Below are 24,607 nucleotides of genomic sequence, written 5' to 3' on the forward strand. Positions count from 1 at the left end.
AATCTCGCCTCAGGCGGCACGCCACCTGCTGGACGAGGGGGCGGCATTGTGCGACCGCCCGTCCATGCTGCCAGTCTGCCTATGCTGCCGCTGGAACCCCCACCCGTGCTGCCGCCCACTGGACCGTGCTGTCGCCCGCTGGCCTGTCCTGATGACCGCTCGCCCAGGCTGACACCCCCCCCCCCTGCATGCCGGCTGGCACATCCTCTTTCCTGCCAGCCGGCACATCCTTTTACCCGCTGGCCGCCACATCTTCCTGAGCACCTGTCTGCTCCGCTCCCTCTGTCCCGTTCATCTCCGCTCCCCCCTCCTCCATTTTGCTCCGCTCCCTCTGTCCCGTTCATCTCCCCTCCCCCCTCCTCCACTCTGCTCCGCTCCCTCTGTCCCGTTCATCTCCGCTCCCCCCTCCTCCACTCTGCTCCGCTCCCTCTGTCCCGTTCATCTCCGCTCCCCCCTCCTCCACTCTGCTCCGCTCCCTCTGTCCCGTTCATCTCCGCTCCCCCCTCCTCCACTCTGCTCCACTCCCTCTGTCCCGTTCATCTCCGCTCCCCCCTCCTCCACTCTGCTCCGCTCCCTCTGTCCCGTTCATCTCCGCTCCCCCCTCCTCCACTCTGCTCCGTTCCCTCTGTCCCGTTCATCTCCGCTCTACTCCGCTCGGAGTTAATTATCCTGTTAATTTCCGCTCCCTCCACTTCCTCCGCTATGCTCCGTTCCCCCCCTCTTTCGCCCCGCCCCCCCTCTCCTCCACTCCGCTCCGCTCCCCCCCCTTTCCGCTCCGCCCCCCCCTCCACTCCGCTCCGCTCCCCCCATCCGCTCCTGGAGAACCTTCCTGGAGAATAAAAGAAAATAAAGTAAGTTTATCTGTGTATATGTATTTGATGTGTGTATGTAATGTGTATATATCTGTGTATATGTATGTGATGTGTGTATGTATGTGTATATATATATGTGTATATGTATGTGATGTGTGTATGTATGTGTATATATGTGTATATGTATATGATGTGTGTATGTATGTGTATATATATATATATATATATATATATATATGTGTGTATATGTATGTGATGTGTGTATGTATGTGTATATATCTATGTATATGTATGTGATGTGTGTATGTAATGTGTGTGTATATATATATATATATATATATATATATATATATATATGTATGTGATGTGTGTATGTATGTGTATATATCTGTATATATGCATGTGATGTGTGTATGTAATGTGTATATATCTGTGTATATGCATGTGATGTGTGTATGTAATTTGTATATATATATATATATATATATATATATATATATATGTATGTGAATGTGCACATGTATGTGATGTGTGTATGTAATGTGTATATGTATGTGATGTGTATGTGTTTATATGTGTATATATGTATTCCGTATGCATTTTATACTACATGGTGGTGCGCTGTATGCGTTTTATTCTACATGGCGGTACACTACATGCATTTTATACTACATGGCGATATGCTGTATGCATTATATACTACATGGCGATATTCTGTATGCATTTTATACTACATGGGGGGACGCTGTATGCATTTTATACTACATGGGGGGACGCTGTATGCATTTTATACTACATGGCGATATGCTGTATGTATTTTCTACTACATGGCAATATGCTGTATGCATTTTATACTACTTGGGGGGGATGCTGTATGCATTTTATACTACATGGGGGGGAAGCTGTATGCATTTTATAATGCATGGCGGGACGCTGTATGTATTTTATACTACATGGGGGGGAAGCTGTATGCATTTTATACTACATGGGGGGACGCTGTATGTATTTTATACTGCATGGCGGGACGCTGTATGCATTTTATATTACATGGGGGGGAAGCTGTATGCATTTTATACTACATGGTGATATGCTGTATGTATTTTATACTACATGGGGAGACGCTGTATGTATTTTATACTACATGGGGGGACGCTGTATGTATTTTATTCTACATGGGGGACGCCTTATGTATTCTATACTACATGGCGGTATGCTGTATGCATTTTATACTACATGGTGGGACGCTGTATGCATTTTATACTACATGGGGGGACGCTGTATGTATTTTATACTACATGGTGGTACGCTGTATGCATTTAATACTACATGGCAGTATGCTGTATGCATTTAATACTACATGGCAGTATGCTGCATGCATTTTATACTACATGGCGGCATGCTGTATGCATTTAATACTACATGGCGGCACACCGTATACATTTTATACCACATGGCAATATGCTGTATGCAGTTTATACTACATGGTGGCAAGCTGTATTCATTTAATACTACATGGCGGCATGCTGTATGCATTTTATACTACATGGCGGTAGGCTGTATGCATTTTATACTACATGGCGGTACGCTGTATGCGTTTTATACTACATGGCGGTACGCTGTATGCATTTTGCATTGCTTTATTTTCACACCAAACCAATATTATGGATCTGGTCCTGAAACTCCCTGAAATATTACATATATGGGCGGGGGGGGGGGGGGGCATCTCTCTTTGGCTCGCCTCAGGCAGCAGACAGGCTTGGTACACCCCTGAACAGGACATGCTGGAAGAGATGCCTTGCCTGGCCCAGCACTGTACTCCCTAAACTAGAGCTCATGTCCAGCCTGTGTGTGTGTATCCAGCTCTACGGTAGCTTTGCATGGTACAAAATGGGTGCATAGATTTTCGGACTAAATTTGCTTTGCATTCCCGTGTGTGTGTGATGTACTCTAGAAACACCCCTGAAAGTGCTAGATAGTGTTGCTGGAGTTCTTGGTACATCCCCTTCTAAAATAATTTCATGTACGGAGAATTTAGGACTCCACTAACAATTTTGCCCCAGGCCCCACTAAGTCTAAAACTGTCCCTGGCTGTGATAGTACAGCTGGTGCTAGCAATAGCAGGACACTAGGTCCATAGAAAGACGTTGCATCAGAAGTACCCTTAATGAGATGATACAGGGTTGATAATAGAGACCTTAGAGAATACACCTAATACAAAAAAATATTAATAATAATAGAGACTGACAAAAAAAACTGAGAAACCCTCAGAGCAGAGAGCCCATACTGGAGACCCTCAGAGCAGAGGGACCATCAGAGCAGATGGCCCATACTGGAGACCATCAGAGCAGAGGGGCCATACTGGAGACCCTCAGAGCAGAGGGCCCATACTGGAGACCCTCCGAGCAGAGGGGCCATACTGGAGACTCTCAGAGCAGAGGGGCCATACTGGAGACCCTCAGAGCAGAGGGGCCATACTGGAGACCCTCAGAGCAGAGGGGCCATACTGGAGACCCTCAGAGCAGAGGGGCCATACTGGATACCCTGCATTGATTTTTGGGTGAAAATTGCTTCGCAATCCCGTGTGTGTGTGATGTACTCTAGAAACACCCCTGAAAGTGCTAGATAGTGTTACTGGAGTTCTTGGTACATCCCCTTCTAAAATAACTTCATGTCTGGAGAATTTAGGGCCCCACTAACAATTTTGCCCCCACCCCACTTAGTCTAAAACTGTCCCTGGCTGTGATAGCACAGCGGGAGCTGGCAACAACAGGACACTAGAGACCTCAGAGAATACACATAATACAAAAAATTATTAGTTATAATAGAGACTGACAATAACAAAAATGAAGAGACGTCTGAGCAGATGGCCCATACTGGAGACCCTCAGAGCAGACGGCTCATACTGGAGACCCTCAGAGCTATTGGAACTTATATTGGTCAATTTATACTTTTCATTGCTTTGTAGCCAATTCCATGGAAGCTGATGCATTCATCTCTCCATCCAATTCAAGTCGGTACTCACAGTTGGAATATATACATGCTTAAATACTTTGATGCTATCTTATGGCAATTATCACATTCCACATTTTCCATGTGAGCAATTAAAAAAACACTTAATACTGAAAACATCTGCTTACATTAATTATGACCCAAGGCATAGACAATTGAGACTTTCTGTATCCTATTACACTGTAGTACACTTCAACCAGCTGAACCTTCTAGGGCGGAAGAGAGAAAACCTATCTTCACCGACTGAGGTTGGAATGATAAGTGCCTTTACATATTTACATATTTGCATATAGGGTTCTGCAATTTTGGTGCCCAAGTATCTATAACATTGAGTGTTCACATAAGACATCCATCTACTGGCTTCTCCATCAATGTAAAGAATTAAGACCATGTAACAAGCATTAACTAGGGAATAACTATATTCCCTTTATCAGTGGAAACCATTTTCATGCATTCATTAAAACACACTCTCTTTTTAAACTAATAACATACATCCTTTGTAAAAAAAATGCACAAACAAGATGCACGTATAGTAATATGATAGCTTTGCCAAGACTTTGCTTAAAAGAGTCTACAAAAAATAATATCCAGCTACTAATTCACAAAACTTCCCTGCAACAAGGGACACCTTGTATAATGGGAAACAGAACGCACAGAACGCAGTATGCCGTAATACTGTACATTAGTACAGTAAACTTCAGACAAGTTCCAGCTCATCAGGTTTACATGAAAACTGTAACTTTTACTCCAGCAGGAAAAAAAAACATCCAACAGGCACAAATATTTGGTGTATTTTTAACTAAATCTGAACTTTCTATCATAACATTATAAGTACTAAAGTGCAATTTTTTTTTTAAATCAACAGCTGCCAATTACATAACAGTATGAACTAAGGGTATAACTCTCCTTCGTGTGCGCCAGAAGGAAAACAGCAGCGATCCTTCACATGTGGACCATAAAGATAACTCTTTGCAGAATCTGGACCAGAAGGGAAACCATCCTTCACCACAGTTCATAATATATGTAATTTTTTAGGTGCCCTTGATCAAATATGTGTCTGTTTCAACTTTTTGATCTTCTAACATGGTGTCAGACTGGCAACGCATTTGGGTATCCTCTCTTGCTTTTCACTTAAGAAATTCTCTGAATAAGAACAATTTGTTTGGCCTTAATGTGTTAAACTTTAGAAATACTTTTAATATTTTAAAGGGGATGACAGGATTCTGCATGTTAAATGGATCTGACCAAAGTTTGCAATACACTTGGTTCATAGTAAATCTACTGCCATAAGTAGGAAGTCATTATTTGCTTGAAAGTGTGCAAGAGCGATCAAAGCGAATTTCTGTGAAATGGATGAGTATAACGTGGTAGCATTTGCTGTAATCTAAACATAGTGTTATTCCAAAGCTTTATGTTCCAACAACTGTAATACAGATAACCAGGGATTTATAACAGCAGAGGTTGCAATAGATCTTTAATGAAAGGCTGGGACAATGGGTTGATGGAGTTGGCAGCTACAATGGGACAAATTGAAGGGGGAAACACCACCTTATGTATCTTGGGTAAGCAGTTGAAGACTGGGAGAATGTGGACAGCAACCAAAAGATAATCCTTAGATTTGACGCTGAGAACTCCAAGGCTAACAGGTTCAATGAGTTACTGTCCTAACGTTTCCCAAAACCTTACATGCTTGTTTCTTCATGCACTAATTGGAACTGTTTTTAGTGCAGAAAGAAATGGCATATTTGCCCCAAAAAATTACATTGAAAAAATATGTTAATGATCCGGAGGCGCTCAGGCAACGTCAGGGTTTTATTTCATGCACGCCTTAACTCCTGCTTACAGCTGGGGACTTCAGAGGGCTGTTGCCTGGAGAAAGTGGGACTTGTGCGCTCTCCTAGCTCCTCGGCCAGGAGCAGGAGGCAGGATTACAATCGGGAGGGGGGTGCATAAATTAAAACCTGGTGATGCAGAGAAGCACATTTACATATTTTTTAAGAGTCATTTTCGTAGTCATTTTTAAGTCTACTATATTTCATGCCTCTCTGGAGATTTTGGCCTATACTTGTAAAGAAGTTTCCATTCTGGTCTGCATATAAAGGGTTTTCTTTCTGGTTCACATGTGAAGGAAAGTATGCACATGAAAGTCATGAAGGCGAGTTATCCCTTTAGTCCATTCTACTATGTGATTGGCTATTGTTGATTTTAAAAATATGCACTTTGGTATTTGTAATGCTGTGAACTTTGGATGGCTTTTAAACCAAATTTACATCTTTTAAATTGTGTTTTCCGAGAGCTAAAAAAACTGCTATGTGGCTGGGAATAGGCTGCTTAAAAAAATAAAAATTGTACTTACCTACGCGGTCCCTCCCAGTGCCCTTCACCGAGGTCTCTCTGGGCCGTGCCCGTTTGTTTACATGGCACGCAAACTGAGCTCAGACCATCCACCTGTCCCCATATCCCAGCGGCTGATACAGTAACCTAACAGGGGCATGGGCAGTCCAGTGCGTGATACAGTGAGGGACCATGGAGCTAAGTATATATGTTTTTAAGCAGCCCTATCCCGGCCGCATAGCAGGTTTTTTTTTATAGGTCTAGGACAACTCTTCTTGACTACTCTTCTTTCATGGCCCAGGTTGGTGGCATCATCCAGAAAATCTACTTTGAAGTGAGATGTTAAGTGGTTGTATAAAGTCAGGGAGGCGGAGATTTTAACACTGAAGTCGAGCTCTTCCGACATCTGAACACCACCTCTACCCTGTGATTGATATCATGCGCTGGAATTTAGGAGATCTGGTCAATGATGTACCTGGACTAAGGACCAACAATTATAGTGGAGGGGGCATTGTGAGGTAGGGAAAGTTTGAATTCAGTGTAAAAGTCTTTGTCTCCTTGACTGCATAAAACCAATTTACATCTCACTTCAAAGTTGATTTTCTGGATGATGCCACACTAGGCCATAAAAGCAACGCAATCTAGAAGCTGCTGATCTGCTTAACAACATACTGATAAAGGTTTATTAGGTCAATTTCTGATGATGGGTTCGCTTTAACTTCTGATATCTCTGGTTCTGTGGTAACTATAAAATCACAATAGTTGCTACAGATATGAGGTTATAGCTTTTAGTTGACAGGTTGCATTGAATACATACTTGGCTACTTGAGATATTAACACGCTTTGCTGCGTGCTAATCTTAAAGGGGTTGTCCGAGAGTTTTGAAAAAACTAAAGTTGGCCGGGAGGGCGCTGCCGGAAGCCCTCTGGATTCAGCTTCTGGACGGCCGTGGCCATGCACGCCTACCCGTCGCTATACACAGCATTGTGAATGCGGGCCGGAAGGTTGTCGGGTCCGGCCGGAAGCTGAGTCCAGCGCTGCTCCGGCGGCCATGTTTGTTTACATGGCGCCCGGACCGGAGCAACAGCAGCACTGGATACCGGAGGGCACCAGAAGGCAAGTAGGACTTACCCCTTTACTCGGACAACCCCTTTAAGTTGTTCTGTGATTTATAGTTTACAAAGCAAAAGACATATAATGTGTTAGAGTGTAGACTGATTATATATAATCAGTTTTACAAACAGTTGGCTGGTACAGTGAGGCTTTCAGCACAAATCCATTTTACTGGAGAGGCACATGGGGACCTATTTTACCTCAGTATATACAGTTTTTACTTTTAGATTGTATATGATTCCAACAGAAGACCAACTGTGGTATGCTCCATATTAAGTTGTTCTCCCCTAGAAACACTAGCTCTAGAGAAAGTGCATGCACAAACAGAAGCCCAAAAAGAAGTCCATGATGCACTACTTTGGTAGCACATTTTGTGCTCTTGTGTACAGCTCTACATGTTATACTTATAAGTGGTCAATAATGCATTGGTTAAATAACTTGGGAAGAGTTATGTATTTGCTTCAATTAGACAAATGTTATCATAAGATAATTATACAGACGAGTGGATAATCTGAAAACATGTTTATGAGAAACATGGATTGCAGTTCACACAAACAAAACTCTCCAAAAAAGAATAAATTAAATAAATAAATAAACCCCCCCAAGTGTAATAACTTGTTTAGAGTTGCCGGGGCACTTACACGGTCACAGAGTTCCTCAAATGTGCAGTCAGCAATGGATCCACAGGCTTTGCTCAGCTTCAGCTCCCTGCCCTGCACTTTCAGAATCCTTGGTCTTGTTACTATGGAAACAGGAACAAAAGCTCAGTCTTGTCTGGATAATTACCCTAAAATTCATCCCTTACAGCTAGGAAATGCATAGCTTGATGAATAATAGCACATGATTCAACACATAAATTAGACAAAATGCTGATACAATGACTGCCACTTGAGTGTGGCATCAACCCATAGACAGCAATGGAACTTATTAATTGGTCAGTAGAGATTGGGCATTGTGTTTTAAATGTGTTCTCTTTCAAGAGAAATTAACTTACGTACCATCATTTTGTTTCTGAGCCAGCTCATCAAACAACTTATCCATGACAGCCTCCACATCAGCTTCACTTGTGCTGGAGAGAAAAGAAGAATAGCATGTGAGATTAATAACACTCAATGGCAGCATCTAACAGCTGCCTGCCACTGCTTAGCTTCTTGCCCATACACCTATATGTCTGGATTCAGGAGCAGAGCGGGATGTTGTGCTCTAAACACAAACATTACTTTTACAATACAATTCAAGATTGCCAATATTAACTTGCATGGAGAGCATTTAGCCTTATTTGCATACATTGAAACATTTGTGCGATTCTGTGAAAGTCTAGTAATGAGGCTGTGCAGGCACAACAAAGCTAGTAATTCTATGAGTATACAGAAAAGGAAGAGGTTTCTAGTGCTCTCTTAAAAGCAAAGGTAAACGCCAAGGAACGGCAAATATCATCATTCCAATACTTTAGTGAGCACTGGATCCATAACCATGTACGTACTGTAACTACGGGACAGCCATGCTACTTTATGAAGAGTAGCATATTGAGACAAGACTGTTTCCTAACAAAATGTGATGATTCCTCCTGGGGCTAGTTCAGGTCATCTCAGGACAAGGGCGCTTAACAAATTTTCACCTATAACATTTTGGGGAATAATTGTTTTTATATTTGGAAAGATCGGGCTTGTACTTGAATCCTAGGTGGTCTGTAGATTGCAGCATACGGTCACTCTGCTGGATCTGTTTTAGACCCTGCCTCCTCATCTTTATTAGACTCTTCTATGACAGACATGGATTCTTGGTAAGGGTTCCATGTCCTGATGCCTCCTGCTGCAGATGGAGTGCATGGTGCCATAAGTCATAACCACTACCATATTAGTGGTTGGAGGGGAGTACGGATACAACTATATGCACACCCAGTCTGTGATCACCACACCTAAATCAGTGGTTGGAGGGGCGTGCAGATGCCCTAGGCACGCCCCTTCAATTTCTGAACTGAGTGTGGTGATCATGCACGTATACTGTAATGAGTGCATGACCATCCAGTCCCGCTGCCTTGGGGTCACGTGATCCGTGAACTTCCAGCAACTACCAACAAACATTACCAGGGTAAGTGTGTGATGGGTTACCCTATTAGGGTGTTATATTTATCCTGTTAAAGTTTGGTAAAAGTGGCCAACGCCTTTAAGAAGATCATCAGAAACAGTATTTCTATTAGACTTTGTAATTTTCCTATTAACTCAGAGGTTAGCCAGCAGGCTGATACCTACAATCTATATTCAAAAGTACCAGTGTGTCAATAATATAGTTTTACCATGTGATGCAAAGAATAAGAAAAATTAGAACTTACAGGAAATATATTTTGCCAGCAGCAGCAAGAACGCGTTTCCTATAATCTATTCCCGAATCCAGTTGAACTGTGTTGCAATATTCCTTGAAGAAAACATTAAATAAAATACTGTGAAACCTGAAAAACTTCATGTCTACACAAGGGTTAACCCAGAGGAAGACATCACCTTGCCGCGCTCCCTCCCCCGCAAAAAAAACACCTGATAATATTTAGCATTTTTAAATCCTGACCTTCTAAAGGCCATTATTTTCTTAATTTTTGTTTTCAAGGCTATATGAGGGCGTGTTAAAGCGTTTGTTCAAGGGTATAAAAAAACCCTCGAGTGGCCGGGATGGGGCGGGTTAAAAAAAAATCAACAATTACCTCTGTGTTCCCTCCGGGCGTCCAGCTCTGTAATCTGTCCAGTACGTGCCCCATGTAAACAAACAGGTGCACGGACCTGCAGTGCGGCTTCCATGCCCGTTTGGGAGGCAACTACAGGGACAATTACAGATTCTCAGTGGGACATCTTTCTTTATCCGACACCTGTACTTTCCCTCATTGAAAGTAAATGATTTTCAGATTTGTTGTTACTACATAGGGCAATGGTGGCGAACCTATGGCACAGGTGCCAGAGGTGGTACTCAGAGCCCTTTCTGTGGGCACTCAGGCCATCACCAGAGAGGACTCTAGGTATCTTCCTGCAGTCCCAGGCAACCAAGGACTTGCTGTGCACAGAGATATTTTAAAGTGACAGGACTACCTGGGACTACTGGAGGAGTGGGAAGGTGAGGACAGATCTGGATTTATCATTGTAGCTCCGGCCCTGACAATTCTTCCTGTTTATGGGACCCTGGAGGGAAGCTACAATGATAATCCAGGGGGCTGGTATCAATGAAAGCTGTGACTGAGAAGGGAGTACAGGCAGTCCCCGGGTTACGTACAAGATAGGGTCTGGAGGTTTGTTCTTAAGTTGAATTTGTATGTAAGTCGAAACTGTATATTTTATAATTGTAGCTCGAGACAAAAATAATTTGGCCTCAGTGACAATTGGAGTTTAAACATTTTTTGCTGTAATGGGACCAAGGATTATCAATAAAGCTTCATTACAGACACCTTACAGCTGATCATTGCAGTCTGGGACTATAGTAAAGCATCCAGAAAGCTTCACCAAAGTTCAGAGGGGTCTGTCTGTAACTATGGGTTGTCTGTAAGTCGGGTGTCCTTAAGTAGGGGACCGCCTGTATAAATCACAAATAAAATTTCTATGTTGGCACTTTGCGATAAACAAGTGGGTCTTGGTTGTAGTTTGTGCACTCGGTCTCTAAAAGGTTTGCCATCAATGACATAGGGCCTACAAAACACCAGCCCAAGATGTAACATGCCTGATGCACACCTTATGCATACAATATATACTGGGAATGCACAAAGTTGGGAAGGTATTGGCAAAAGGTCCTGGATCTGCTTTTGAAGGTATATGCTCGGTGTGTTAGAGGATGACCTTTCCGTTACAACCACAAGTATAGGCATGTCTCCTATACTTTATCTACCATGAGCTTATGGACCTGATAAGTAGATACAGCCACTTCCTCCTTCTATCAAAGAACTGAGGGAAAGCGTTAAAGAGAACCTGTCATGCAAATTATCCCATCCAAAATAAAGACTTCATTAAAAACTATGATTAAAAAGCATTGTCCTTATCCCTAATGGTTCTTTTCCACGGCTACAATGTTACAAAAATCAGTTTGAATTTATATGCAACTCACCGGTTGTGAATCATACACCAAGTGAGTCACACATATTAAAATTCACTTGAATTGCCCTGTCTCTTTGTTCCTCATTGACAGGTCTAAGTACTATGATATTCTGCTCTATGGAACATTGAGAGAGAGCTCGGTTACATCACTGGGCACTTAAAGTCATTTGCACAGAATGAGGTCATCAAAGGTCCTGTTACATCTGCAACGTTTACCCCATGTATGTATCTGATCACAGGAAACAATGTATGTATCTGATCACATGAAACTCAGCATGCTTACATGGAGAGAAGTAGAATTCCATGAAAGATGGATAAGAGTCTATGGAGGCTGCTGTGATTTAATGTGAACAGATACATACATGGGAGAGACTGCAAATGTAACAGGACCTTAGATGATATCATGCTGGTCACCTGACATGCTGAGAAGAGATATGGGACTTGAGGAGGAGTAGATGGGAATTGCCAACTGAGCAGGACACACACCCTCTGATGCCAGGTAATATATGATAAAGTTGATTTATGGAAATGTGAGAGAAATAATTCTTAGCTAAAAGAAGGGGGTCAGTCAGTTAATAAGGCTCTATAGGAACCTGTCACGAGCTGTATTTAGGACAGGTTCCCTTTAATGATGTTATTAGATTAGAGATGTATATAAAAAGAGGAAGGCCATGAGAAAATTTGACACCATCTGGGGTCCGTGGATCACCACACTGGGTTTTCCGTCCAGTACAGTGTGGATTAGACAATTCCAACTGTTGTATCATATGGTTCAAGACAAGTAATAGCCCCTGAATGACTGTGCAGGTCAAATGAAAAAAAGTATTATCAAAGTAGTATGCGCAAATAACTTTAGCACCTTTTTCATGATGTAAAAGTTCAGTAACCAAACAACTGATTGACCTCACAACCTGCAAAGCAGGTATAGTAGAGGGTATATATTAAAGCTGTCATAAACTACAGAAAACACATTGACAAATTGTCCAGAATAAACATAAATGTTTAACATTTATACTGTCATGCAATCGTGCAAATTTTTACTCCATTTTCAATAAATAATGTCAATGAATCAATGCTGAGAATTACTCGTGACCTCAAGGGTAATGAGCAATCATTCAAAAGCAACAAGACTCACAATGGTATGTACTTTATTTGTCAGCTCTTGTCTTGATCAGCAGATTAATAAACCACCGCTCTTCTCCCAGACAGTTTTATGAATCAATGGTAATTACATTCTGACATGAAGAGAATAGTAAGGCACAACTTGGTATCACTTCATCAACCTTTCTAACCTTCATGCAAGTATTAGCTGTAAATAGCTTTTACAGAATTCCCAATAGAAACGCAAGGTTTCTTGTGCTGATCTAGGTTGTACTGCAAGAGAGACTGTATGTGACCCATATCTAAAGCACAATCATCTATAATTATCCCATTTACTCTAATGTTCTAACACTGTCAAACATTTCTCATCCGGAATTTGCGAACAAATGCTATTTAATTTCCATAGAGCTATATCAACAGAAAGGTCAGCCAGTAATATAAGTTCTTTACCTCAGTTTGATATTATGGTCATATCTCTGGATCAGGAAATATAAAAATATATACACTTACAAATATATCACAATGCAATCACATAGAGGTTATGAAAAAAGAAATTCATTAATCTATAGGTGTCATCTGTCAAGTATATCAAGGAGTTCTATTGGAAATAGTTAGGACTCTTTCTAAGGAACCTGTGAGACGATTTTAGGGCAGTAAACAACCCACATGGCATTATGTTACATTACAGTTTGTGCTGTATGCAAGTTATTGGGAAAGAATCTTAAGATGAGTAGGGCAGTGTAAAGACCACCCCATTCATCTGCATGCTCTACTGGTTTAGTGCACTGAACTCTAGGCACAAGTCACTCACGGGCAGATTTTACCCCATTAAACTACAAGCCCCCTCTTTCTAGTATTCCCTCTTGTGTCAAGGGATTTTTTTTTCAGGTGGATGATATTTCAAAGCCATGTGAAAATGAACACAAAACTGTCATCTTTTACCAGAGATGATTCTAGCTCAGAGGCTAAAGGAGGATCGCCACTTTAGACACTTATATATAGGGTCCTACAGCAGCTAGAGCCAGTATTCTGGTATCACATTAAAAAAGAGAATCTCATCTTCACATCAAAATTGTGGTTCTGTGAGCTACAGAGTTGAAGAAAAAAAAAGGAATGAACTGGATCTTTATCTGCAGCTCACATACCCAGCCATTAATTTACCTGCCAGTATCTCAGGGTCTACAAATCACAGAAGCACAAACATGAGGTGGCTTGAAAAAGAATATTTTCTTGAATCCAATAACAGAAACTGACTCTTTCTCCCAAAAGATGACAGTAAACAGGTTACGTTTCACATAAACAGGCAATGCTAGAAATGATAATTCGTAACCTACCTGGGGGGGGGGGGGGGGGGCTGCTAGTTCAGACAGAAGAGGGTCCTTTCCCTCCCTAGGTAATATCACAATTATGGCTTCTTGCAACAACAGAGGTAGAATCCCCTTCTTAAAGGACCGATTAAAACCCTCCAGTAACTTGGTTAATAGGATTCCCCCAAATTGCTGACATCGCTGGCAGCCCATCTACCCCTGGCGCTTTGTTATTAGATTTGTCATCGCCTGTGTTGCTATTTCCACCTCCTCCAATGTCAGGGGGCCCTCTAACATTTTCCTATCCTCCACTGGCAGAGTAGAAAGGGATAGATGGGATAAGAAGCAGTCTAATATGCTAGCTCTGGCTTGTATGCGGGTAACATACAAACCTGCCTAAAAGGCCTCCCGGATGCCTCATATCTCCCTTGTGTTAGTATATACATTACCATTCGGCAATCGCATAGATCAGTGGTGGCGAATCTATGGCACTGGTGCCAGAGGTGGCACTCGGAGCCCTTTCTGTGGGCACTCAGGCCATCACCAGAGAGGACTCCAGGTATCTTCCGGCAGTCCCATACAGCCCAGGACTTGCTGTGCACAGAGATATTTTAACATGACAGCGCTGCCTGGGACTACTGGAGGAGAGGGAAGGTGTGGACAGATCTAGATTATCATTATAGCTCCTGCTCCGACCCTGACAATTCTTCCTGTTTATGGGACCCTGGAGGGAATCTGCTTTATTGGTGTCCTCAGGGTACGATTATGAATGAAAGATGTGACAGAGCAGGGAGTATAAATCACAAATTAAATTTCTGTCTTGGCACTTTGCGTTAAATAAGTGGGTCTTGGTTGAAGTTTGGGCACTCTGTCTCTAAAAGGTTCGCCATCACTGAGATAGGAGATAAAATGTAGAGTGGTGGTAGTCTCAGCCCTGGAAACCTCAAGATTTCAGAGAAGAGGGTTTTTTTGTACCCATAACTGCTACAGTTATGCAGACAAATTGCTGATTCCTTCTACGTATTCTAAGGAAGCACCAAAGATTGTAGAGTACGGGACTTGGCTATCTATGACAGATGGGATTGATCTGTTGGGATAAAATATTGCATCACAAAAATATTGAAGTCTCTGCTAATAGGTAGGTTGTTTATTTTATTTTAGCTTTTAAGCCACTGTAATCCTTTACTTGCTAGATCTAATTAAAAAAAAATATGGCAACAATATGGCTGCACTTTCTGTTTTTTTTCTACTACTCTAGTTTGCCACTTGATTAAACATTACTTTGGGGGAGGCCAAGGGATTCTAATACTCTCCAATGGCTGGGGTTCAAAACTCTCATAAAATAACATCCTATTGGTTTGTGTACCCTGTATAAAAGCACATTCGGGTTTATGAGTTGAAAAGTCAGTTTATGCTGCTTGTGCTTAGCATGAATATAAATTGTTGAAGGAATTCATTTCTAAATCTTGTTTTTAGTGTTTTATTAATCCTACAAATTGTTTTAGCTAGACTTTAGAGGGCAAATGCAGCTACATTTAAATAATGAACAAAAACATCTAAAAGTAAAGAAAAAAAATCACATTTGAGTTTACATTCATTCCCTCATTACCTACAAGAAAAAAAAAAAACTTTTTCTACATTCTGTTTCGAGAAAACCCAGAGGTCCTTGCCATTGAGCAGATTTGGGGGTTGCAATGCCCATTCACTCTTTATGTACTGCAGCCATTATGTAAAAAGAATAAAACACTGCCTTTATACTGCCAAGCCACAATGACTCTTCATACATCAAAGCATTTACACCATGAGCAGTTTTTACTTCCAAAATTATTCAAGCTGAGGCCAAAGAGACAACAATTCATACACCCTAATTACATCTAATTATCTGTTCCCTTGTAAGAGCAGCTTTGGACAAAGCTACAAGCTATGTGAATTTCTCACAGCCTCTGCCTGCCCTGTCCGTCCTGCTTGACACTGGATTATTTCAATAGCACTGGCTTCTTGTCTATGGCCAATATGAAGATTGTCCAGGTAAACTAATTATGCTCCCATAAACATTGCTGGAATGAATAGGAATTTCTTGGTACATTTGTCAAATCCCGGGGACCTCCACCTGGTTAAAATGACCCTCAAAACACTGTTGTTGTAGCTTCTCCCTTGGCTTTCTATTCATGAGCTCAATGAAATGTTTATTGGATTAAAGTCTCTATCACAAGCCATCATGGAGGTCTGGAGAGAAAGAACTTAAAAAGTCCTTTTAAACTAGCTTACAGTTCTTTCTGGGATGTGATTACGGAAAAAGCAGCAAAAGAAAAAGTGTTTCACATTACATCAGTATTTCTTATAACTGAATGCAGCTTACTTTATACATCACTGAAGTGGTACATTAATCAAATCAAAATAATAAATAAGTATGGCGTTGGATATTTAAGTTATTATGAAATTTCTTATATCAATATTTACATGTAGGGATATTTATTTTATTTATTAGATTTAGTTATGTATTTGCTGGACTACCAACTATAATCCTAAATTGTATCCCATACATTACTGATGTTTTTTTTTTTTTCAACTGGCCCCACCAGCCCCAAACTCATCGGCCCACCGGGATATCTCCTGGTGGGTCATATGGCCAGTCCGCCCATGTCTGTGTGTCATCGACCTTTGAGGTCTGCTCACACGCCAAATGCAGTTGAAATACTTCACGGACTACAAACATGGGCAAGAATAGGGGAAGTGGCAGATTAAGGCTATCATGGGCCCAGTGGTTGTATAAAGATTGAGGACCCCCCACCGGCCTCGAGTTTTATGATTTTCATCCATTATAGAGAAAAATAACAGAGAACAGTGGTTAATTGGGGTATCTTAAACGGAAGCCTTCATAGACTTGCAGAAAAAAGTCCACTAGTGGAACAGTAAAAAAAAAAAAAAAAGATAAAATAAAGTATGATTTTAAAGTATGATAAAGTATAAAGGTGATTTGCAGTGAAAGGTGTTTAACGATTTAATTAAAAAACATGTGCACAATTGTATTTTTCTCTGCTAACGCACAAGAAAGAGTTAACAAGTATAATATAATCGAGTCAAGAAAAAAAAACAAAAAGTGTACTCACTTTCCGATGCCTCCAAGCAGTTCCTCTTCTATACAGCGATGCACCATGGTGCAGTTTCGTGTCCTTGTGCGGTCCATCGCAGTGATCGTGACGTCAGCTGCTCGCTGACATTCCACTATGTGCGCCGGCATCGGCACACACTATGATGTCAGCGTGCGGCTGATGTCATGGTGCCTGTGACAGATGGCGCGTGGACACTGAGCCAATGCCAGAGCATCGCTGTATGGAAGAGGACCTGACGGAATTATATTGGGGACAGTTGGTGCCAGTCTATATACTACAGGGGGCTGGCAGGCTATACACTACATTGGGGGCTGGCTGCATATATACCAGAGGGGCTGGCAGGCTATATACTACAGGGGGCTGGCAGGCTATATACTACAGGGGCCTGACAGGATATATACTACAGGGGCCTGACAGGCTATATACTACAGGGGGCTGGCAGGCTATATACTACAGGGGGCTGGCAGGCTATATACTACAGGGGGCTGGCAGGCTATATACTACAGGGGCTGGCAGGCTATATTCTACAGGGGGCTGGCAGGCTATATACTACATGGGGGCTGGCTGCATATATACCAGAGGGGCTGGCAGGCTATATACTACAGGGGGCTGGCAGGCTATATACTACAGGGGGCTGGCAGGCTATATACTACAGGGGGCTGGCAGGCTATATACTACAGGGGGCTGGCAGGCTATATACTACAGGGGGCTGGCAGGCTATATACTACAGGGGGCTGGCAGGCTATATACTACAGGGGCTGGCAGGCTATATACTACAGGGGCTGGCTGACTATATATTACAGGGGGCTGGCTGGCTATATACTACAGGGGGCTGGCAGGCTATATACTACAGGGGGCTGGCAGGCTATATACTACAGGGGGCTGGCAGGCTATATACTACAGGGGCTGGCAGGCTATATACTACAGGGGCTGGCTGACTATATATTACAGGGGGCTGGCTGGCTATATACTACAGGGGCCTGGAAGGCTATATACTACAGGGGGCTGGCAGGCTATATACTACATGTACCTATAAAAAAAAAAGTCTCCCCCAAAGTAGACCAAATATGACTCTTTACACCTTATTTGACATGAGATTAATCAAGTTCAGTGCTTGCAAGGGGAGTTTTACTCCAGAAGCCCATATCTTTGGTTCGAAAGCACCTAAAAACAGGCTGCTGGTGTCTTATTAAAGATAAGAATTTCATCTTCCATATTTGCATTTGAGCATACGATTCATATGAGCTACAGAACCGGAGATTAAAGCAGTTAAAAAATTTGATTTGTATTCCTAACTATGTCTTTGACAGCCGTAATCTCCTGGTCTGTAGCGCAAGAAGCCAGTCAGGTGATCTGAAAGATGAAATTCCTTTTAAAAAAAATCAGGTTTCTAGGTACTATAGAACAGAAGATATGGGCTCCTGAATCGTCAATTTTTATGCAACCAATAATCTTGATTCATCTCATGTGAACATTGGATAAGAGGAGTCAGATTAAGCTGACTTTGGGAGATAATTTTTTATAGATTGTAGGACAGCGGCTGGAAAGGTAATAGATGGTGTATATATTCCTTTCAGGTTACTTCCATACCTGGGGTAAAGGGTTAATGCACTGACCAGAGACTGCACAGCCCTAATTACCAAGTGCAGCTGGGAGAAGGGGTTTTATCCCAGAGCTGCATCCTGGGCTGGAGCACTGTGTGAGAGACATTGCTCTGGAAGGCTAGCCAGCCGTGTGTCACTAGTCGCTGTGAGTACACTGTTTAGCTAGCGAGGGACTTGCTGATGTACAGGTAGTGCTCAGACGAGCCCGTTTTTGTTTCCCGCTTTGTTTTATATTACTTGCCTGTAAAGCTGCATTGTTTTGGCTGCCAATAAAAGCCGCAAGGAAACTGCATTTCTGCCGTCAAGCCTGTCTGTGTCTCTGAACTTTATCACATTAAAACTGACCCTGCTACATCTTGGTGGAGGATGCGGGTAGTTTCTTAAAGAGACAGTACTCTTAAAGGGATGGTTGCAACAGACAAAGGCCTGACTAAACATGGAGGAGCTTATAAAGCAGCTGGTGCAGTCCAACATCAACCTCCAACAAGCAAACGCTGCAGAGACAAGTGCATGAGGAAGCCTTAAAGATGCACCAGGCTTCGGTGAGAGAGCAACAGCAGCTGAACCAGTCCCTCCAGCAGCAGTTACAAGTCTTGGCTGAGAGACAAGTAACAGCTCCAGCGTTGCAGTCTACGCCGCGCCATTTGGTGCAAAAGAAAGATGACTCCGGAAGATGACATTGAGGCGTATCTGGGTACCTTTGAAAGGATTGCCGAGAGAGAGAGTCTACCCCAGGACCAGTGGGTGGATGTGTTGGCCCCACTTTTGTCAGGAGAACCTCAAAAAGCCTACTTTGACCTGCGAGTGCAGGATGCAAAAGTTTATGCAAAGCTGAAAGGGGAAATCCTGGCTAGGCTAGGGGTTACCTTGGCTGTCCGAGCCCAGCGTGTTTACAACTGGGAATATGATCCTGACAAGCCTGTACGGTCTCAGATGTATGACCTCTACAATCTCACCAACAAGTGGTTGCAGCCGGAAGCCCTCTCCACAGACCAGATTGTGGACCGTGTGGTCTCTGATCGTTTAATCCGCGCCCTACCAGTGAGGATGCAGCGTGGCCTTGGATATACGAATCCTAAAAGCATTGATGATTTGGTTTCTGCAATTGAGAGGTTCACCGCTACAGAAGAGTACCTGCAGGATGTGCGTAACCCTGGGAATAAAAGAAAACCGTCCAGTGGTAAGACTGTTCCTATTGTTAAAGGGATGAGACTGTCTGTTAAAGAGGGTGGTGTCCCCTCAGAGGGCCAAGCCAAAAGGAACGCTGAGCCTGGTGCTCGGGCACAGATAGTTTGCTGGCGTTGCGATGGTCTAGGACATGTTGCTGCAAGTTGTCCAGAACTAACTGAACCCATGGACTGCGATTTGGGCAGGCGCAGGTCTTATTTTGCAAGGCCCTCATATGCTGCCCAAAAAGACATTGTAAGTGAGCGGCAAGTGTGCCCAATCAAGATTGGAGGGCATCATGTGATGGCCCTGATGAACTCGGGAAGTCTAGTGACTTTGTTGCATGCCAGCCTGGTCGACCCTGACCAAGTTCAGACCCGCTGGATGGGGGTGGTGTGTATACATGGTGATTCAAAAGACTATCCCACAGCCTTGGTGAAACTGGAGACTCCATGTGGGTCAGTGAAGCATGAAGTGGGCGTGGTTAAAGACTTGATGCACCAAGTCATACTGGGGTGTGATTTTCCTCTGTTTTGGAATCTGTGGGAAAATAAGCAAGCTAAGGTGTGTAGGTCAAATCAAAATGTGAAAAATCTGTGTAAACTTTCAAACACGGTGACAGAAGCACCAAGGGAAATGGAGAACTTTCCTTTAGAGGTCCTCAGAGGAAACTTCGCCTGAGACTGGGTTCTCTTCCCTACAAATTGCAAAGGGAAACTTTGGTACAGAACAGTTGCGGGACCCCAACCTAGCTAATGCCTGGAAGAATGTAAAGGTGATCAATGGTGTTTCCCAAGAACCAGGTAGAGAGTTGGTGTATCCACATTTCATGGTAAATAATGATGTGCTATATAGAGTTAGGAAAACAGACTGAGGTTGTGGAGCAACTTGTGGTACCACAGTCCCACATACGCTTGGTATTGGAGCTGGGCCATTCACATGTACTGGGTGGGCACCTGGGGGCAGAAAAGACCAGGGAACGTATAGAGCGGAGGTTCTTTTGGCCCAGTATCTATAAGGCAATAGAGGACTTCTGCCAGTCTTGCCAAGAGTGTCAAATACACACCCCTAGACCACACTTCCGTAGTCTGCTGATCCCACTACCCATAATTGAAATACCCTTTGAGCGCATAGCTATGGATTTGGTTGGGCCCCTTCCTAAGTCTGCCAGGGGGCACCAGCATATTTTGGTCGTACTTGACTATGCCATACGTTATCCCGAGGACATCCCTCTCAGAAACACCTCTTCAAAAGCAATAGCAAGGGAACTATTCCAAATGTTCACTCGAACAGGGATCCCTAAAGAGATACTAACTGACCAAGGAACACCGTTTATGTCAAAGGTCACCAAAGAACTGTGTCATCTCCTAAACATTGCACAATTACGTACGTCTGTATATCACCCACAGACGGACGGTCTGGTCAAAAAGTTTAATAGAACCTTAAAGGGGATGCTCCAGAAGGTAATTGACAAAGATGGGAAAAACTGGGACCGCCTTTTGCCCTACTTGATGTTCTCTATAAGGGAGGTGCCACAGGCATCCACAGGGTTTTCCCCATTTGAATTGTTATACGGTAGACATCCCAGGGGGCTATTGGATATAGCCAAGGATACTTGGGAACAGGAACGCACACCACACCGTAGCCTTATTGAACATGTGAGTGAAATGCAGGAAAAGATGGCCGCCATAATGCCCAATGTGAAAGAGCACATGTTGCAGGCTAAAGAAGCTCAAGCTAGGGTGTACAATAAGTCTGCAAAAGTCAGGTCCTTTCAACACGGTGACCGTGTGTTAGTGCCGACAGTTGAAAGCAAATTTTTGTGGCAAAAAGTGGCAAGGCCCCTATGAGATTCGTGAAAAACTAAGTGAGGTAAACTATAGGGTGTATCAACCAGGGAAAAGAAAGCCACTCCAAATTTACCATGTGAACTTGCTTAAGCCTTGGAAAGACAGAAAGGTTGGCCTAGAGATCCAGCTAGTCATGAACTACCAGCAGTCCACATATCAGAAGCCTTGTCTGCAGTACAGGTACAGGAGGTCAAGGAGTTCCTACAGAGAAATAGAGAAACTTTTTCTGACCTGCCAGGGCGGACCAATGTCATACAGCACGACATAGTGACAGAGCCAGGCCAAAAGGTAAGGTTGAGACCTTATAGGGTACCAGAGGCTCAAAGACAGACTATTTCAGAGGAGGTGGGAAAAAATGTTGTCTCAGGGGGTTATAGAGAAGTCTAACAGTGGTTGGTCAAGCCCCATAGTTCTGATTCCCAAACCTGATGGCAGTCTTAGGTTCTGCAATGTCTTTAGAAAGTTAAATGAAGTTTCAAAATTTGACGCCTACCCTATGCCACGAGTAGACGAACTGATTGAAAGATTAGGCCCGGCAAGGTACATTACTACCTTGGATCTGACCAAAGGCTATTGGCAAGTGCCACTTACTGAAGCAGCGAAAGAGAAAACAGCATTTTCCACGCCTGATGGTCATTTCCAATACGTAGTTCTCCCATTTGTCCTGAATGGTGCGCCGGCTACATTTTAAAGACTGAAAGACCTTATTTTACAGCCTCACAAGGAGTATGCGTCTGCATATTTGGACGATGTGGTTATTTTTAGCCCAGACTGGGAGTCGCATTTAAAAAAGGTCCAAGGGGTGTTAGACTCAATTCGAGAGGCGGGCTTGACAGCCAACCCAAAAAATGTGCAATAGCCCTGGAGGAAGCCAGATATTTGGGATATACCATTGGGCGAGGTGTCATTAAGCCCCAAATGGATAAGGTTGAGGCTATAAGAAAATGGCCTAAACCTGTTTCAAAAAAGCAGGTAAAGGCTTTTTTAGGAATAGCCGGGTATTACAGAAGGTTTGTGCCAAACTTTGCCACAATTGCAGCACCCCTCACAGACCTTACCAAAGGGTCAAAATCTGCTTTGGTCAAGTGGGATGAGAAAGCAGACAAAGCGTTCCAACAGTTAAAGGAGATGTTGTGCAAAAGGCCAGTGTTGATAGCCTCAAATTTCAGAGAAGAATTTGTGGTCCAGGCAGATGCCTCTAATGTCGGTTTGGGAGCTGTCCTCTCACAGATAGTCAATGGAGAAGAACATCCTGTTTATCTGAGTAGGAAATTGTCTTCTGCAGAAAAGAATTATGCCATCATTGAGAGGGAATGTCTTGCGCTTAAGTGGGCCATTGAGTCCCTAAGATATTACCTACTAGGGAGACAGTTCAGGTTGGTGACAGATCATTCTCCCTTAAAATGGATGGCTCAGAATAAAGGGAAAAATGCCAGGGTAACCAGGTTTTTTTTAACCTTGCAGGACTATAAGTTCTAAGTGGAACACCGACCAGGGTCTAAGCAAGGTAATGCTGATGCTTGTCCCGTGTCCACTCTCTCGGGGCACAAAGTGCTCCTCCCCACAGGTCTGAGCAGAGGGGGAGGGTATGTAGGACAGCGGCTGGAAAGGTTATAGATGGCGTATATATTCCTTTCAGGTTACTTCCATACCTGGGGTAAAGGGTTAATGCACTGACCAGAGACTGCACAGCCCTAATTACCAAGTGCAACTGGGAGAAAGGGGTTTTAACCCAGAGCTGCATCCTGGGCTGGAGCTCTGTGTGAGAGACATTGCTCTGGAAGGCTAACCAGCCGTGTGTCACTAGTCGCTGTGAGTACACTGTTTAGCTACCGAGGGACCTGCCGATGTACAGCTAGTGCTCAGACGATCACTTTTTTGTATCCCGCTTTGTTTTATTTGAATTGCCTGTAAAGCTGCATTGTTTTGGCTGCCAATAAAAGCCGCAAGGAAACTGCATTTCTGCCATCAAGCCTGTCTGTGTCTCTGGACTTTATCACATTAAAACTGACCCTGCTACAAGATAAACAGGTGAGATTTCACTTAAAAAAGGGGGATCTACAGAAAGGACATTAAATCTCCTACCTGAGGGGGTCTAGTAATTTAGTGGGGTCACATCTCTTGACAGGTTCCCTTTAATTTGATGAACTTTCTTCTCTGTGTCACTTGTAAGCTCTTGCAAGAAGGTTCCTGATACCTACTGTTTCATATGACCATGTTATTACAATGTAATTTCCTATTTTGTTAGTAAATGCGCAAAATCCAAAAAGCGCTGTAGAATATGATGACCATATATAAAGATTTATTGTTGATATTATTGGAGATTATGGAACACATTTACTACGGAACGTGCGCCAGTTTTCTGTCAGACTTTACAAGTTCTTTTTAGTGCAAACTGCTTGCACATGTATTTAAGAAGTGCCTGGGCCACATTTATGTCGCACGCAACAGTTTTGTGGTGCGGCTGCACTATTCTTCATGTGAAACAAATTTCTGCACTGAAATAGGCGTTCCAATAGGCACAGTCGCACCGTGCGCTAGATTTAACATGCCGACAGAAGTGTGGCGCACGCTCTTCATGCGACACAAAAAAAAAAGGGCACTCTGTATACCCAACTTTGTGGGTGACTATTCTGGATACACCATGTGTAATTAGACCACAACTTAACACACTGTACCCCCAAATATATCATATATACCCCCTGTCACCACAACTGACCACAATGTACATATATCCTATACAGTACAGACCAAAAGTTTGGACACACCTTCTCATTCAAAGATTTTTCTGTTTTTTCACAACTATAAATATTGTAGGAAAAATTGAAGTAATCAAAACTGTGAATTAACATATGTGGAATTATATACTTAGCAAAAAACTGTGATACAACTGAAAATGTGTCTTATATTCTAGGTTCATCAATGTAGCCACCTTTTGCTTTGATTACTGCTTTGCACACTCTTGGCGTTCTCTTGATGAGGTTTAAAAGGTAGTCATCAGAAAAGGTTTTCACATCACAGAGCAGTGCAGATGGCACCATATTCATGAAGAATGTGCGCTAGAAATCCTGAATCTGGTGCCTTCTGCACTATACACAGGCAAACTACACATGTGCTAAATAAATGTCAC

At 42.9% G+C, this 24,607-nt stretch overlaps 1 protein-coding gene across 1 annotated transcript in view; it reads right to left on the minus strand.

Annotated features, from left to right (window-relative positions):
- The window catches only part of AFG1L (AFG1 like ATPase), a 114,861-nt gene that overhangs the window by 21,323 nt on the left and 68,931 nt on the right, over positions 1-24,607 (minus strand). The window contains exons 8-10 of the mRNA XM_072141834.1: positions 9,601-9,683; positions 8,267-8,337; positions 7,910-8,010 (exon numbers count right to left, since the gene is read on the minus strand). Coding sequence (XP_071997935.1) covers positions 7,910-8,010; positions 8,267-8,337; positions 9,601-9,683 — 255 coding nt within the window. The remainder of the gene's footprint in view (positions 1-7,909; positions 8,011-8,266; positions 8,338-9,600; positions 9,684-24,607) is intronic.

Source organism: Engystomops pustulosus, chromosome 3, assembly GCF_040894005.1.
Source record: "Engystomops pustulosus chromosome 3, aEngPut4.maternal, whole genome shotgun sequence".
NCBI lineage: Eukaryota > Metazoa > Chordata > Amphibia > Anura > Leptodactylidae > Engystomops > Engystomops pustulosus.